Source organism: Rhinolophus hipposideros (genome assembly GCF_964194185.1).
Source record: "Rhinolophus hipposideros genome assembly, chromosome: 1".
Lineage (NCBI taxonomy): Eukaryota > Metazoa > Chordata > Mammalia > Chiroptera > Rhinolophidae > Rhinolophus > Rhinolophus hipposideros.
In genome coordinates this window covers 78,745,095-78,760,242 of record NC_138047.1, presented here as the reverse complement: position 1 = coordinate 78,760,242, position 15,148 = coordinate 78,745,095, and the positions used below count along the sequence as shown (strand labels likewise).

Sequence of the window (15,148 nt, the reverse complement as noted above, 5' to 3'; positions counted from 1 at the left end):
ACTGTGATCACATATTTCCTAAAATTTCAGAATAAGTCAATGTCTACAAAACCCTAACCTTTGTGATCTAGTGATGTTATAATAGGAACACAATGTCAATTCTGGAGAATTTATACTATTAATGTATAGAATGGTTAAAGAGACAGTGACAAAGTGAAATGTTCAGTTTTAAAATTTAGCTGACTCTAGATTATTCACATGCAAATTACCTATGACAAATCCTTAGTCTCAAAACAGCTTTCCCCTGATATCTAGCTCCTATCCAGGTTGTGGCCAGGCCTTCCTTGCCGTGTTTCCCTGAAAATATGACCTAGCCGGACAATCAGCTCTAATGCGTCCTTTGGAGCAAAAAGTAATGACTCGGTGTTATATTATATTATACTATATAAGACCTGTTCTTACAGTATAGTTAAATAAGACAGGGTCTTATATTAATTTTTGCTCCAAAAGATGCATTAGAGCTGATTGTCCGGCTAGGTCTCATTTTCAGGGAAACATGGTAAGTTAATGTATTGCAGGAAATGAGGGCTTCTAATTAAATATAACTAGAAAAAAACATTTATTCTCCCAAACTACTAAATTCTAAAGCTAAGAAACCATTTTGATTATTCATAACTTTTTCCTTCCATGAGAGTTAAGAATGACAAGTTGACTTAACAGTGTTTCACCAGATTAAGTTTAAACTAAAAGTTTTGAGATGTTCTAAGAAAGAATATGGAACGAACACATAGATATCTGCCACTATTTTACCACGCATAATAATACACAGTAATACTTTATCATATCTGGGTTTACATGTATTCCTTTCTGCTGGCTTTATCAGGAATTTTATTAGGAATTCTATTATGACTATAATTCTCTCTTTAACTATGTACTAGTAGTAACTAAATGATGAAATCGGAAAACTTAAAAAATACTTTAGAGCTTTAAAATGGAAATTTTCTTTTTATTTTATATTACTTAACTAAACTCTATACTTTGAAACACATCATCTTTTTAGCAACTAGGTATAGATTTTGCAACTAATTTGCCCTGGCAGATTCCAAGGGATGCACTGTCAATCACATTAGGCAGACGCTACCAGTAGTTTTCTATGGCTGCAGTCAGTGGTTACTATCACTTGGAAATTTTTTCAAGCCAAATTATCTTGGCTACACTTTATTGTCTTTGAAAACTGATGATTTATTTGTTCCCATGAAGAAGTGGAAGACGTTGGCTCCACCGGTATAAACGCCTCAGCTCCCCACCGGGTTGATATAGGGAGAGAGGCTAGATTCTTGGTCAGTGCTGATCTCTGAAGAGAAGCATTCAAAGCCCCTTGTCCTGCTTCTCCCGAGGAGGTGGGGCACTTACTGGATTGGTGCCTTCTCAAGACACACATGGAGCTTTCTTTCTTTCTTTCTTTTTCTTTTCTTTTCTTTTCTTTTTTTTTTTTTTTGAGAGAAAGATTCTCCTAGGGCATGAGTGCATCAGGGTTTCAGATTCCAGTGTTCTTAGGGGCTTCAAGAGTGGACGGAAATCAGCCTTTGCTCACAACCCAGTAAAAAAGAGTGAAGTTTGGGTCTAGGTGGGGACATAGGAGGTACTTACCACAAGCTCTGCTCTGAGTCTATTCAGACCTAAGTGGCTTCATAAGAGCAGCCCTCCATGAGATCCAGGTGAACTAGGATAACAACTAAAGGTCACGTTAGCTCCTTTGCACACCTGTAACAATCAGGAGCTTGGGGAATAAGCTCTGGTCAAGATTTCGTCTTTGGGTTCACTGGACCTTATTCCATGTAACAGCATGAGTAGGATAAAGGATGCCTAAAAGAAATGCTTGTGCATCACCTCATATCCCAAGCCATAATTTGCATGAAAATGAATAAGAATATAGAGAACAGTGATGAACTTATATACTGATATCTAATTAACATAAAAATAACTCATATAAAATTGATATAAAAAATTCTCCCACTGATTTCTTTGCAGAACCTCCTTATACCAGATTCTAGGAGACACCTTATCTGTACTCCATTCATAATGCCTGTACATACCAACTCCATCAACCAACTGATGATAACTGATCTTTAAAATATATGGGCTAATAAAAAGAGCAGAAACATATGGATTGGCCTTTAATAATACAGCAAACTTCAGAACATTGTTAGAGATACGAACATGAAACTGACTTGTCTAACCTGGAATTGCCCATAAAGCCCTAAACAGTTCACCCATCACAGCAAGATATTCGGGGTTAGATCAAGCTGAGGCGTCAGAAAGCTAAGCACATAGTTAATAGTTCTTAAACTGCCAGCAGAATAGCTTTCTGTGAACTGCACTTCTAGAGTAAGGGCTTCAGATAGGTCAGAGGATCTTCTATGAAACAGCTTTACAAAACCAACACTGTTTTCATGGTAGAAGTGTTGATGTGGCCCTTTGGCTCCATCATTCATTCCCACTCTGTGAAGGACCACATGAAAGTCATCTTTCAGAATTGTATATGGGGAAAAGCCATAACTTCTCCAAAAAAAAAAAAAAAACAGGTTTGTTTTCTCCCTACAAACAACATGAATTTGATGAGCAATAACATTTCCCTTTTTCCTTTGCTTATCAGAAGCTAAGAGCCAAATTACAAAATATATTTAGGATCCAATGGCTTATATATTTGCATTTTAATTACTCTCTTCCCAATGTCTTACCTCTTATTCTATCCTTTTCCCCCCTCCATCTAGCCCTTGTTAATTCTATTTCCCTATTTTATTGCATGCATTCCTGGAAGACACTTCACAGCATTCCCCACACAAGGTAGAACAAACAAATAAATCAATTATATAGGGTCTCTTCTAAGGAATCAAAATAAAAAGTGACTGAACAGGTTTCCATGTTGTAATATTATCCATGATTTAATCTTCTTTAAGTTACATATTTTAGATAAGAAAATTTATAAAAATAAAATGAAAGTTCAACCACTGCACTTAGATAAAAACAGGACATCCTTATAACTCTCCTACATCTAAATGTATATAACAGTGATAGTGAATCTGCAGAGATATTCACTGCAGCATATTTCAAAAAAAATAATGAAACCATGTAAATGTGCATAAGTAGGGGATTTTTAAATTAATTATGGTATAGCCATAGAATGCCATACTGTACAGCCATTTCCAAGAATGAGTCAGATTTACATGAACTGTTAAGGTTCAGCTTCCAAAATGTAATATTCACTGAAAAAATAAACTAGATCACAGTTCTTACTTTGTGCTATTATTTGAAGAACAAGTAAAATTTTGGAAATACTTAGAAATCTCTGTAAAGATCAATAGGAAACAGTTCCTGGGGGTTGGACCTAGGTGTCAAGAAAGTAGGGAAGTTAAAAAGACTTACCTTTACTGCATTTTCTCTTTCTCAATCTGAGATCTTTTAAATGTTTTTACTTATGCACATATTTCCTATTTTTTAAACAAGACAATTTAAGTATAGAATTGGGACAAGGATCAGAATAACTAATGGCAAACGTATGCCCCTACAGTTTTAAAGTCACTTTCTAAAAGTATTTTAGTACAATGTTTTAATATTTCCTGAAAATCTTTGTATCAAAACAGGTGTCCCAAAAAACTTTATTCAGATATCAAAATTCTACATAATCCTCTCCAATACATCATAGGTTTAGTAAAAAAGCACACCCTATATACATAACTATAAAAATTATGGCTGACTTACCAAAGGTAATAAAAGGTCAATGAATAAAGGATTCCTAAAAGAATGTGTGAATCTTTCTTAAAAGTAAAAAGGACTTCACATCCATAAAAAATGGACAGCTGATAGGCATGAAGCCAGGTGAAAACCCCGGCAAACGGACAAACCTCACTCCATACTCCCAATATCAGCCAGTTGCCTCTGTCCAAGAGGAAGCAGATGAAACAAATGGGGACAGAGAATCCTTCACTGACTTGTCAGAGGGGTTTTGGGGAAAGAGTAGGGACCAGAGCATCCTAGAATCAGGCAACAGATCCGATTCTGGATATAGGTTTGCCAGAGCCATAAGTCAGCACTGCAATCCAGTCTTTCCCATTACTACTTACTACCAGGTAAGAAACCATTGGCCAGTTGGTCAAGATTACAAATGTATATGCCACTTGACCACATAGAAAGCATGATCTTGCAGAAATACTAAAACATGTGCAAAACAGTATTTTTTCAACGTATGTTCAAAGTTGCTTATGTCAGAACTGTTTGTATTAGTAAAAGATTGGAATCAATATAAATGTCCATCAATAAGAAACGGGTTAATAAATTATGGTATAGTCACACAATGGAAAACTATGAATCCATAAAAAGGTGAGCAGGCTCTTCATGTACTGGTGATAAAGAAAGCCTTTCAAGATGTATAGTTAAGAAAAAGCAAGGCAGAGAATGGCGTGTATATATAGCGTGTTTCTCTGAAAATAAGAACTAGCCAGACAATTAGCTCTAATGCATCTTTTGGAGCAAAAATTAATATAAGACCCGGTCTTATTTTACTATAAGATTTGGTATAATATAATACAAAATATAATATAATATAATATAATATAATATAATATAATAAACATAATACCGGGTCTTATATTAAGTTTTGCTCCAAAAGACGCATTAGAGCTGATTGTTTGGCTAGGTCTTATTTTTGGGGAAACACAATAGTATACTTTCATTTGTATAAAAAACATTGGAGAGGAGATATATAAGAATTTGCCCATAAGTATGTAAAGTATTTCTGAAAGGTGCACAAAAAATTGGCAATAGTCATTGCTCTGAGGAGAAAATGAATGCATTTTCTTTCTCTTACAAAATAAATATTTTAAAAGAAAAAATTTGAACCTGCACAAAATTGGTGGGAAAGGGGCGAAAGTATCTGTTTATGGTTGGGGGGATGAAAGGATGAGGACTAGGCCATCAGATCCCCTCTCTCTTTCCCTTTCATCTCCCCCATGATGAAGGCCCAGCCCTGTGATGAATCTGTTCCATTACTCACTGAAGGGTGCTGCATGGAACCACTCACCATCATTGGATTATCACTTTAAAAGCACACAGTTGACTCAACTGACTCAAAAATGCATATAACGTGAATTCTACAGATAAAAAGCACCAGATAGAAATGCTGTCCATTGCTGTTGCTCTAATGGGAAAGGGGGGAAAAACATGCATATGTTTTTCAAAGCTCACCAGAAAGTTCCCAGTAGCAAATACAGTGTTGTTTCTGGGGCCAGAGTGCATTCTAGACAATAGTGTATAAGTGTGTGTGCACTTTCAAGCATCCCCTGTGTGTGATGGGTGGTTGAGGGCAGATCAAGCAGCTGGATTTACAGTGCTCCCTCTAATTGGCCTGACGTCCCAGCTTGAGAAGTACTAAAACTTCTAATCCTTAAATGTTATGAGGGGATCTTAGGAAATTAGTAGATCTTAATAGTATTATATGAAGATCAGTTCTAATGGGGGAAAAGAATGAAGGAACAAATTAATTTCTGTGAAACTTAACTATCTAGACTACACGTACTCAAAAACTACCTGTTTAAAAAGGTCAAACTTCTTCAACACTGATTTTCATTTGGAATCTGCATTCCAAGACCACTTGAAGTTAGCCAAAGTACATGGTGTTCTTAAATAACCTTCCATAGAAAGTGGTGGTTGAATAAACTTAATCAAAAACGTCATTTCCTGACCAGAGGCAGGAGAAGTTGGGGAGTAGAGGGTGCAGAGGGAATTGGAGAAAGGCGGTCAAAAGGTACAAACTTCCAGTTATAAGATAAATAAGTACTAGGGATGTACTTGTACTATGTACTATGTACTAATGTACTATGATGACTAGTTAACACTGCAGTATGGTACTTAGGAAAGTTAAGGCAGTAGATTGTAAGGTCTCTCATCGCAGGAAACAATCTTTTTTTCTTTTGTATTTGCTACATAAGATAATGCATGTTAATTAAATTTACTGTGGTAATCATTTCACAATATATGTAAGTCAAATCATGCAGTACATTTTGAACTTACACAGTGCTGTATATTAATTCTATTTCAATGAAACTGGGGGGAAAAAGAATTACTGAAATTAAACTGAGGGAGTAAACCCCAAGAACTTTACTTCCTAAGGATTTGGAGATTCAGATTTAGGGCTAAAAACAGTTATAAGATTTTTCCACCATCTTGCTTTTATTCCTACCTAAAACATAACACCAAGATTCTGCATTCTCACTCCACAATGAGAGGAGGAAGCTAATAAACATGAAGCATGCTCAGCCCCATTAAGCTGGTCCCAGGACCTGCTGGCAGTCTTCAGCATAGCTCTGGGCAGTACAACCCACCTTGAAACTTCCAGTTACTCCTAGAGTGTATTTGATTGTACAAGTATAAAAAAGCTTTACCTATAAAATATGAATTTATGTTCAATGGAAGGTGCCATAGTTGTTGACTACAAATGGAAAGTCATTCAATAGAAATAACCTTTTTGAGAGGGAACATTATGTATGGCCTTCAAAGCCAATGCCAGCATTTCTTATTTGAAAGAAAAGGTTCAAGATCTAAATAACCAAAGAAAGGTGTAATCTATATAATTTTGTGATGAGGGGTAGGAAGTCTATGGCCAGTGTAAGGAGTAAAAATAATAAATCATGTTCCATTTACAAGACTGAGTTTCAGAACCCAGATACAATTAAGGAATAAAACACGAAATTTAAACATTTCATTTACTAAATCAAAATTCTCTGCTTAAACTAATAACCTTTTTCATTTGAAATACAGAAAGATTTAATTCAACAATTTGCTCATCATTCTTTCCAGGGGGCCACAATTAGACAGTAATATATATTATCCAACTAAAATTATTTGACAATTCCAAAATTGCTTCAGAGTGAATTACTGTTTTTCAGTCCCTATTTTGTGCTAACCAGAAGTTTATCCAATGCTGATAAGAATCCAAAATTTCATTTTACATGGCAATTACATAGTTCTAGTCTTTACTAACTTCAGGAAGGGGTTGGGGGAAATGAGGTATAGAGCCAATAAAGCAAAGTGAAACTTTAGGTGTAGGTTTTACATCTTTCCAAAATCTCCAGAGAAACATAAAACATCTGAATTTTGCCTGCTGTTAAGTAAAAACTATGCAAAACCACCCAATTCACATAATTTCCTTCAGAAACCACAAACTGCTAACTGACAGCCAAAGAACTCAGAAACTGAATAGCTTTGTTGAAACCTGGAACTAGTTGTATTTTGCATTTTTCTTCACACCTCTATAAAGTGCTTTTAAAGAAATGCTATTGTCAAAGCCACATATACAGCCAAATCTCCAAGAAAAACAGAAAGACAACCAAATAGAAACACCATAGCTAGATCCTATAGACTCTTTTCTACATCATGGAATCTTAGAAATCTGGTTGTAACATAAAAAAACTGCCCCTGAGAAATGTTAAACAGCTAATCAGGTATAAAAGTTAGGGTTGAACTCAGGTGTCACCAATTGTCTAATGGTTGTTTTTTTTTTCAGTTGAGAATTGGTTCCAAGGCATACACAGCTTTTTAAAATAAAATATACAAACCCTGAGAAATTTTCATTACAAAGATCTCCACTTGGTAGGAATAGAGAAATTGTTAAAACAATAATTAAAATGAAACGTGCCATTAATATGATAGAAAGGTTATGGAATAGAACCTTAACCAATAGAAAGGTTAATTACAGAACAAGAAACAAGTACTTTGTGACAATCTGAGAGATGAAGGTACTCTGTGGTATAAATATGTATCAGTGTGTTATGAACATATTAAGAAAATTTCACTTTACAATAAAGAGCCACATCAATAATTGATAAAGCCCAAGACAATTAAAAAAATCAAATTTTGAAGTCTCAGTATGCAGGGATCTGTTTATGAGTCAAGAATACAAAACAAAGAATCAAAGGACAGAAAGAAGGCAAGGATATGACCTCTAAAAGAACTATGAAAACACAACCTGCCTATTTCTGGAATAGGCTGTGCTTTCCCAGGCGGCTGGAATATTGGGATGGAGTGTTGGGTGCATAGGCAGGAAGCAGCAGGACATCTCCTATGCCTGTTTGGGTAGCATTTTTGATCCTTCCTTCCTCAGTCCCAGAGGCAAGGATGTGGCTGAATGTGGCTTTGTGGCTAGACACAGTGAGCCGGGAGCCAAGGCTGAGCTTCTCCAAACAAGTCCATGTAAAGGGGGTAGTGAGTGAAAAATAAAATACAGCATGTTTTGCATAAATACATATATTGGACCCCATGAATATCAAGTCAAAACATCTCACATATACTCAACCAACTGGAACAGATACTCAACACAGGGTCTCTGCACTAGGGCACAAGAGCTGATCAATACCCAGAATAGTGAGTGTGGGGTCTCTCCAGCTTACATATCTTCTAAGGAATACACTAGGAAGTTCTGGGTATAAGTGGGAATAGCTTCCTTTGGTTTTGCTGTGCAGCTTTGAAGGAAAATTCCAAAGTGAATTATTTAGAAAAAAAAAGGACCAGGTCACTTTTGATAAGGAAGGGAGAAGTCTCCTCAAGGGAACTAACACTGAGCTTGTCTAAGGGTCAGAAAGGCAAAAACATTTTTCACATTCAATTTCCCAGAAGCTCTTTGGAATTTTTATAGGTAACCCATTACCAGATGTAACTGTTAAAGAAGAAGGCATTTTTCTTGAATAAATATAGTGACAGAGGTTTTAATTTCACAAAAGCTTTTTTTAAAAATGAATCAGGAGTTTTGCATTTGTCTCTAACAAGCTTCTTTGGTGCAGTTCTTCCCACTTTTAGCTGACCTCTTACCCTCGCATTCCTCTACCTGTTTATAGCAAAACAAAGACAGGGGCTCTGAGCTGACAAGAGACATTTGGACCATCTGAGATTCTGGAAAGATAAAACACACACAAGGACACATCCATCTTTGAACTCATTCTTACAACTTCGCTAACTACGATAGTAATGGTAAAAATCCATCTGGCCCTTTGTAATTTAAAGGCATTTGATTTTATTGCAACACAGAGAACCTGGGAACCATTTTGGCAGTATAAACACAAAATACAAATATCATGCCTAGAGAACAAAGAATCTGCTAGCACGGTAAGTCCATCCCATAACACTTTCAATAGCAGTAATCCTTTACATTTCTTTCAGTTCACCAAACACATAGGTAGCATTTACTCTATGCCAGGAATAGTTTCAAGTGCTTTACAAATAATAACTTATTTAAACCTCACATGATTATACTTGTGAGGTATTGTACTATTTTAGAGCTGAGAAAAATAAAGCACAGAGACCGAGTGACTTGCTCCAGGTCACACAGCTAATAAGAGGTGGAATTTAAACCCAGACAGCCGTGCTCCAAAGTCCACGTTCCCCTCCATCATGCTGCCTCTCAAACTTTCACCAAATCTAAATTAAGATAAACTGCGATTTGTGTAGGATCATCTTACACATTTTTATAACATTGCTGTTTCAATGATTAACTCATGCTGTGTTGCAGCTTTCTCAGATTCTTCAGGAATAGCGGCAAGGAAAAGGTGAACACCATCGAATACTCCATTTGACCCCTTTCAATCTTTTGGAAACAAAATGAAGCTACAGAAAATGGTACAACAGCGTCCTATGTTTGCTGGGAAAGCTACTGAGCACAAAGTGAAATGCGAGGAAATGGCTTCGATGTTTAAACTTTGTAATGCCACTGAAACTTTGAAAGGCCTTTATACTCATCCAAGTTCAGAATCGACAAGCTGGTGTATATTCGAGAAGATCCAATGACATGGTAAAGAGGCACTTTCTGGGGAATACCTCTAGGAGATAGAGGAGTTTTCCCCCCAGAATTCTTTGCGCATGTCTGGCAGAGTGTGCATGCACGCCTCCGCCTCTGCCCACTGCTCTGGCACTCTGCCTTCAAGGGAGCTGCACTCCACTGGGCTCAGGGCATTCTGCCAGAGCAGCCTTGTCCTGGGTGGGGCTGGGGCACTGTGCACACTCCAAAGCACTTCAACTTTTGCTTTGGGGGTGTCCTGCAAATTAAGGCAGCAAATAAGGAGCAATCTACCCTGTTTCCCCAAAAATAAGATCTAACGGGAAAATAAGGCCTAGCATGATTTTTCAGGATGATGTCCCCTGAACATAAGCCCTAATGTGTCTTTTGGAGCAAAATTAATACAAGACCCGGTCTTATTTTCGGGGAAACACGGTATCTCCATTCCTGCAAGGAAAGGAGTCATTTTTTTTTTGTTTTGGAAAGGTGCATGTGTTGGGCCAAGAGAAGGGTCCTCTCTTCACCCTTTGATTATCAAAGCCTGATTGCATTTCAAATTCCACACCTGTGACAACCCGCTGTGCAACTACTTCTTACTGTGGTAAACTGGCAGAACACTATAGTCCACCAGCTACCATTCTTTTTGACCATCTGCCACTAAAAACAATGATAAAGAAACTAATCAGTGGGGGCACATCAGCTTTGCCTAGTTCTTTTGTTTACTGGAAACTAGAGTTACCATTATCTTTCTTTATAATGGAATGCAATGGCCCAACTGTGCATAAAGTCTGGCCTAGTGGCTTGCAGGTACCCTCTTTTCCCAAAAATGAGACCTAGCCAGACCATCAGCTCTAATGTGCCTTTTGAAGCAAAAATTAATATAAGACCCGATATTATTTTACTGTAATATAAGACCGGGTCTTTAATATAGTATAGTATAGTATAATATAATATAATATAATATAATATAATATAATATAATACCAGGTCTTATATTAATTTTTGCTCCAAAAGATGCATTAGAGCCGATGGTCCAGCTACGCCTTATTTTCAGGGAAATATGGTAGACAAACATTAGTCCCCATTGCCTTCCCATCCCTAACAAGAGACTTCAGCCTGCATGTGCAATTACAGAGTCAACCTGCCACTGTCACTCTCTCTCCTTCAGAAAGTTCAGGACAGACATGGCATGCAATTCTCAAAGACTAAAATAGCTGAGGGAACGCCTAACATTTTCTAACCTAAATTTACTCAACTCCTCACACTACGGACACATCTCTAAGGCAGGCCCCACCCCTTCCAGCTCCAGCCTTAGTAACTACCCTTTCTCTAGACCTCTAAGCTCCTTTCTCATTAGCAGTGAAACATTGGGATGTATGGAACCCAACTTAGTTCCCATCACTTCCACAGACCTGCCAACCTAGCACTGCCAAAGATGCCCCTGAAATTTACTTGACTTTTGTGGATTTTTTTTTTTTTTTTTGGTAGGGGGAATGAGATACACTTTTGAGATCCAGATAAAATTCTGGGCACAGATTTCTCAAATGTTTGTCATGTAGCTCTACTTTTCCCATTTATGATCATGAAAAAAAATCAGTGTTCTGATTTGACACTTATTAAATGATTACTTATAGAACTTAAAAAGGATGTTTTTACAAAAGTGTTGATTATACTGGGTGGTCCATTTAAAATCCAGTCGGACAACCTCACTTCAGAAAAACTTTTTTTTTTTTTTTTTCACAAATAGGCCACTTTACACAAACGGCTATGGTAAGGATTTTATAAATGTTATAAGGTTCAGAGTTTATTTAGTGTAAATACAGTCTAGACTCATTATCTTACCCTCATCTCAGAGCCTGGAACAAAGAAAAGAGTGAGCGTGGGGAGAAAACAGGAGCTGGAGATACTGAGGACAAAAGTTGAAATGAGCATCCTGGGAATAACAAAACTGACTCCTTACTATACAGGTGGCTCAGGTTGGATAGGGGTAGAATAAGGAGCCAGGGACTGTACCTGAAAATTACCATGTCAGAACACCACCACCAAACCTTGCTTGTAATGAGCCCTTCCATGTGCAAAGTGAAGCTGTGACTGAGGGTGGAGAGCCCCACCTCCTAGGGAGCTAATGTCCCCAGGGTGATGATACTCACGCTGACACTGTCCCCAGGACCGACGAGCCCAGCCCCAGCAGCAGTCAATCCTCCCACCATAACGACAGAGGCCAACTGACGATACTATTTGCCTGGGCCACCTACCAAACAAAGAGATTCAAAATAAATAGAGATACTTTTGAAATTAAAAATAATTTCCTTCATTATTATTTTAGAAAACAATTTTAAATCACACCCAACAATTTTCTATGAACTCCTTCATGCCTGCAGAAATGTAAGAATAAAACACCTTCAGGGAAATCGTTCTGCTATGATCTAATTTCAATTTTCAGAGTTAAACACACACAAAACACACAGGAGTAGGGGAAAAAAGGGAGGGGAGGATCCTTTCTTAAACGGAAATAGCACCAGCTAAAACCAAGGTTTCTCAAGGCTGCCACTCACAGGGTGGTTTCTGAAGCTTGAAATAAAACAGATTCCTCAAAGACCCACACCTGTTGCTGCAGGAAGACCAGTTTTCACCGATTTATCATAAACTAAAAAGTATTAAGACATGTCGAAGCAGAAAGAAAAAAAATTCTGCCATATATAAAAGGTAGATGTGGGACCAGGCAGAAAAAAGGGAGGCTCCTCAAAATCAAATAAAACAGAACTCTTTTCGAGATATGACTTTTGGCAGAAATAGTGCCCAGAAAAAATGTACTAGAAAAAGAAGTCTAAATAAAACCAAGGAGAGTTTAAAGTGCAGCTAACATCTCAAGTGTCTTTGTGGCTCGAAACTTTCCTGCATCAACAATTCATGTTATCTTCTCTAATGTAAATAAGGACTAAAGAAAGTATTCAATTTCAGGATACCTATTTATTCACCAGATTCCACTTTGGCACCTTATTTGGTAAATCGTTTCCCTGTTTAGACACCTAAATGACTCTCCTCCCTCCCCCCCCCCCCCCATCAATATTTTAACTGGCTGTTTTAGACATCTTTTAAATGCTACATTAAAATCTTATACATAATCATGTGATGTATTTCTTGTTGCAAATATGCGTACAAGCAACGCACAACATACCCGAATGTGGGCAAAGAACTGCTTTTAAAAAACTAAAATAGCCTCTGGCCACGACCCAACTTTTCTTAAACTGTATTAATCTTTTCAATTCCCCTTTCATTTATCTCCCCCGTATGCCCCCAAGTCCAAAGTACAAAATAACCCCGAACTTTTCATTTCCTTCGACCAGGTGGTAAACAAGCGGTTGCGCTTCACTGGTTCCCTTCCGTTCCCCTCCAGGTACAAGAAAGCCAATCAATCGTGGAATTGATTCGTTCCAAGATTGCAAGTAAAACAGGTGCGGCAGTCTTTAGGGCTGCGAAAGAGAAAATTGACGGGTGGGGGTCGCTGAAAGAGACGGATTGGACAGTGGTGTGGCCCATGTGAAAATTTGTCGTGGCTGCTCGCGCGAGCGGCAGAGGTCAGCGCTCGGGGCTGGTCTGGTCTGTAACTGCTCCGAGGTGGGATAACCCAGCACCCGACACACACCGATCCGGCGGCTGGGGAGAGGGTGACGCACCCACCCATCCACATCCCCCCCAACGACAACACGAACACCAACACCCCTAACCCACTCCACCCCTGGCGGCTGGGGAGAGGGCGCCGCGCGCCGCGGCTGGAGGACCCGCTGAGTGACAGCGGAGACGGAGCCTAGTTGTTGAAACCTGTCAGAGCACGCCGCAGTCAGGCTCGCCCGCGGTTTCGGGCTGTGTGTGTGTGTGTGTGTGTGTGTGTGTGTGTGTGTGTGTGTGTGTGTGTGTCTATGCGCGCGCGCACACACATACACTTACACACATACACACACACGGAGCGTCCCCTCACCTCGGTTCTTATTTTGAGTCTTTCTCCCTCCAGAAAACCAAGTGTGGAGGCAAACAGGTACTCCCTGGAAGCCCAGTGGCTCCCCCACCGCCACGCTTGGCGTGAGCGGCCCTGACAGCACCAAGCCCGGACATTGCCACTGCCACCAGGAAGTTTCCCCACGGAGGAGCCGTCTAGATCAAGAGCGAGAGATTCCCAGCCAAGGGCTGTCCGTGCCTCACCTACTCTTAGCGGCTGGCCCGCACCCTCAGAACGGAGATGCTGGGGTCTCCGCAGTCCCCGAGCTGGGAGCCGGCGCTGGGAGCCGCGGCGGGGGCCCCGGGCTCGGCCTCGGGCAGCCGCGGGTCGGGAGACGGGCTCGACGGCTCCCCTCCCGCCGAGGGATGCGGTGGCCCAGCTTCTCTGCAGACACGCCTCTGTGACCGCTCCGCCGCGCCAGGACAGGGGACCCCGGACTGGGGGAGATTCGCGAGGAAAACTAGAGGGAGCGCCCTGGGGACAACTCACCTCCCGTCGAACTCCGCGGCCGCCGGCAGGTAGAGCGAGGACCCCAGCACCAGCGCCAGGAGGAAATCCATGTCCGGAGGCGAGGTCCGGGGGCGGGGAGGCTGCGCGCGGGGACCAGGCTGCGGTGCTGGGAGCGGAGGAGAGGAGCGTCGCCTCCTCGGATCGCCCGAGACGCTGCGACCGCCGCGGCTGCGGCTGCCACCCTCGCAGGAGAGGCGCGCGGCGCGCAGCAGGAGCAGGTCTGCAGCGCGGCTCCCGCAGCCCCTCCGGCTCCCTCCCCGCGAGGGAGGTCCTGCAGGGGGAGTCGCGCCGCCCGCAGGGAGGGGCGGGGGGCGCGCGTGCGCTCCACTCGCTGCCCTCCTGGCCCCGGGCGAGGGGTGAGGGCTCCTGGCCCCTCAGCGGGAAGCTCGCGGGCGGGGGCGCTGCAGGGAAGACAGCGTCTCTTGGGGGCCAGCCAAGCGGGGCGAGCGCCAGGCTGGGAGGAACGTTGCAAGCCCGGCCTGGGCGCGGAAAGCAGGGCGCTCAGCGGGAAAGGGTAAGCAGGGAGGAAAGGGGCCCCGGGCGTAGGTGCGCTCCGCCAGTTCCGCCCTAACAGGTGGTGACCGCAGGGGTGAGCGGTAGCTTTCACCCGAGGGTTGCGAAGCCCAAGACTGGAAAGCTTTATGGGGCTGGAGTGGAGCAGCGTCTGCATTTAGTGAAACCACAGCACGACTTGGACAAATCAGCAAAGGCAAACTCCGGGAGTTTGCTTCTCCCACAGAGTTGGCAAAGGCACATTTTTTTTATTTTGCAACCAACCGAAAGAAATGTTTGGCTCTCCAGTCGAGTTTTGAAGAAGAAAACGTGCAGACTGTTTTCGAGCTCTGCCAGCTCAACTCAGAGCACATTAGGAGAGCGAC

General features: G+C 41.0%; 1 protein-coding gene across 9 annotated transcripts in view; it reads right to left on the bottom strand.

Moving 5' to 3' along the window:
* Positions 1 to 14,757, bottom strand: part of NPNT (nephronectin) — a 77,825-nt gene extending 63,068 nt beyond the window's left edge. For 6 of the 9 annotated variants that reach the window (XM_081050625.1, XM_081050630.1, XM_081050629.1 and 3 more), the window contains exons 1-2: positions 14,250 to 14,755; positions 11,914 to 12,014 (exon numbers count right to left, since the gene is read on the bottom strand). In XM_081050625.1, the coding sequence (XP_080906751.1) occupies positions 11,914 to 12,014; positions 14,250 to 14,320 (172 nt within the window). In that variant the 5' untranslated portion in view covers positions 14,321 to 14,755. Of the gene's footprint in view, positions 1 to 11,913; positions 12,015 to 14,249 lie in introns of those variants that run through there. The other 3 variants (XM_081050627.1, XM_081050634.1, XM_081050628.1) reach the window with 2 other exon arrangements.
* Between the last annotated feature and the right edge of the window lie 391 nt (positions 14,758 to 15,148).